Genomic DNA, 2,089 nt, shown 5'->3' with positions numbered 1-2,089 from the left:
TCCCCTACCCTCATGCTCCCAATTAGCTCATGAGATCCTGCCCCTTCCCATTCCTGGTGTCCATGCATTTTTCCCTTAGAGTCCTTCATGTTTCCTAGTTTCTTTGGTGAAGAGGATTGTAGGCTGGTAATCCTTTGCTCTACATCTAAAATTCATATATGAGTGAGTACATACCATGTTTGTCTTTTTGTGACTGGGTTACCTCACTCAGGATGGTTTCTTCTTGAATATGTGCATTTATGTGGAAGTGAGTGTGTATAGAGCTCAGGGAAGTAGAAGGGCTCACAAGATGAGAAAAATGCATGTGATGTAAAAGTGGAAGGGAGAAGATTGTGGGAAGGAAGGTTTATTTGAGGGATGGGGTCAAGGAGGTAGAGAAGACGGTGGGGAAAATTCAACCAAAAGTAATTGCTACTACTGTAGCTCACCCACCTAGAGTTACATGCTAAGATCCTGTTGCTGAAGATGCTACATGTATTGGTCACAGAATATAGAGAATTCAATCTAGAACCAGGCTAGTCTTCTTTTCTGCTGGTCAGCCCTTATCATGCTAGAATATGCTATACTGGTTGCTGGAAGCGAATTCTCATTAATTTTCTCAGCTGTGGACCCTGTGTGCAACAATACTCTACAATACAGGTGAAGGCAAGATGACTACACTGGTATAACAGTGGGAAGTCTGATACAGGGGTAACCAAACACTTTTTAATTGGATTGGAGGCCCTTTCCACAAGAGGGATTCACGTCTGGTGTTACAAATCCAGTCAAAAGGCCATGGCTCGGGAGGTCGTAAGTCTTGGTGGAGAAGCTACTGTTGCTGCTTGGCTAAATGAACATGATATGCCTGTCAAATTGCCTTCTAAATAATGCTGTTTATATTCATAGAGTAGTGCTGCTAGCATCTTTGTTTGGAGAAGTTTTTCTAATCAGTGGTCAGTGGTAAATACCGAGACTTAAAACTACTCAAAATGTTGAGAATAAGGGACAGTTGGATGCTCAACAATAAATAGGACGTCTATACCACCCCCTTTAAGACTCAGGGACTATAGCAGAAGAAAGGATGGAAAGAATGTGAGAGCCAGAGGTATGAAATAGTGATTTTTCTGGCATGCCATGGCTTTGCACTCTATTCTTGAGCACACAGCAGTTGTCATTGCTTGCATGAGATCTATATAAGATAGGGCCATAAAACCCTGCTGCAGAAGGGAGAGATCCCTCTTGGGAGATTTACAGGCAATTAACAGTTAATGCCGGGAGAAAAGACATTTTCTTCAGTGGTATAGCCATGGTAAGGTGTCTGTGCTCCTGTAAACAAACATTCACCCATGCTCCTGTAAGCAGCTTTAATGAAACTCACTGGGTCACACACACATAAAAGAAATGAAAATATAAGCCAGGTTAGTTGGGAATTGGAAGGGGATTGATTGCAAGAGTGGAATGGGGACAAGAGTGGGTAATGTATGTATGGTTGGAATATGATAAAAATACATTATGGCTCTCCAGGCTTGGGCTTAGATTCCGGCGACATGGCTAAAAGCACCAAGAAGGTTGGGATGGTTGGGAAATACGGGACCCGCTATGGTGCTTCGCTCCGGAAAATGGTGAAGAAAATTGAAATCAGCCAGCATGCCAAGTATACTTGCTCCTTCTGTGGCAAGACCAAGATGAATAGACAAGCCGTTGGCATCTGGCACTGTGGTTCCTTCATGAAAACAGTGACTGGTGGGGCCTGGACCTACAACATTACTTCTACCATCACAGTGAAGTCTGCCATCAGAAGACTAAAGGAACTGAAAGACCAGTAAGAACTGCTACTGCCTAAGACCTGCCTAGCTGCAAGAAATAAATGGGTTAATTTACATAAAATATGTACAGGTATGCAATTTTATAATGGCACTCATGAGCACATTTAATTATTTTATGCTACTAACACATTTTATTATTTTCTTAATTCAATTTATTCATTTATTTTACATCCCAACTGCAGCTTACCTTCCTTTCTCTCCTTCTATTCTCTCCCCTATCTCCCCCTCTCCCACTACTCCTATGCATCTGTTCAGAAAGAGGCAGGCCTCCCATGGGAATCAGT

The 2,089-nt window shown here is 42.4% G+C and overlaps 1 protein-coding gene across 1 annotated transcript; it reads left to right on the top strand.

Moving 5' to 3' along the window:
- The first annotated feature begins 1,526 nt into the window (after positions 1-1,526).
- On the top strand, positions 1,527-1,805 carry LOC100757126 (60S ribosomal protein L37a). Its single transcript, XM_027433288.1, has one exon. The coding sequence runs from the start codon at positions 1,527-1,529 to the stop codon at positions 1,803-1,805; it is 279 nt and encodes a 92-aa protein (XP_027289089.1).
- The last annotated feature ends 284 nt before the right edge of the window (positions 1,806-2,089 follow it).

This window comes from Cricetulus griseus, chromosome X (genome assembly GCF_003668045.3).
Source record: "Cricetulus griseus strain 17A/GY chromosome X, alternate assembly CriGri-PICRH-1.0, whole genome shotgun sequence".
Lineage (NCBI taxonomy): Eukaryota > Metazoa > Chordata > Mammalia > Rodentia > Cricetidae > Cricetulus > Cricetulus griseus.
The sequence above is the reverse complement of the archived record's forward strand: the minus strand, read 5'-3'. Positions and strand labels throughout refer to the sequence as shown.

What these genes read in the sequence shown, in the direction of transcription:
- LOC100757126 (XM_027433288.1), top strand. Translation starts at nt 1,527, where the DNA reads ATGGCTAAAAGCACCAAGAAGGTTGGGATGGTTGGGAAATACGGGACC.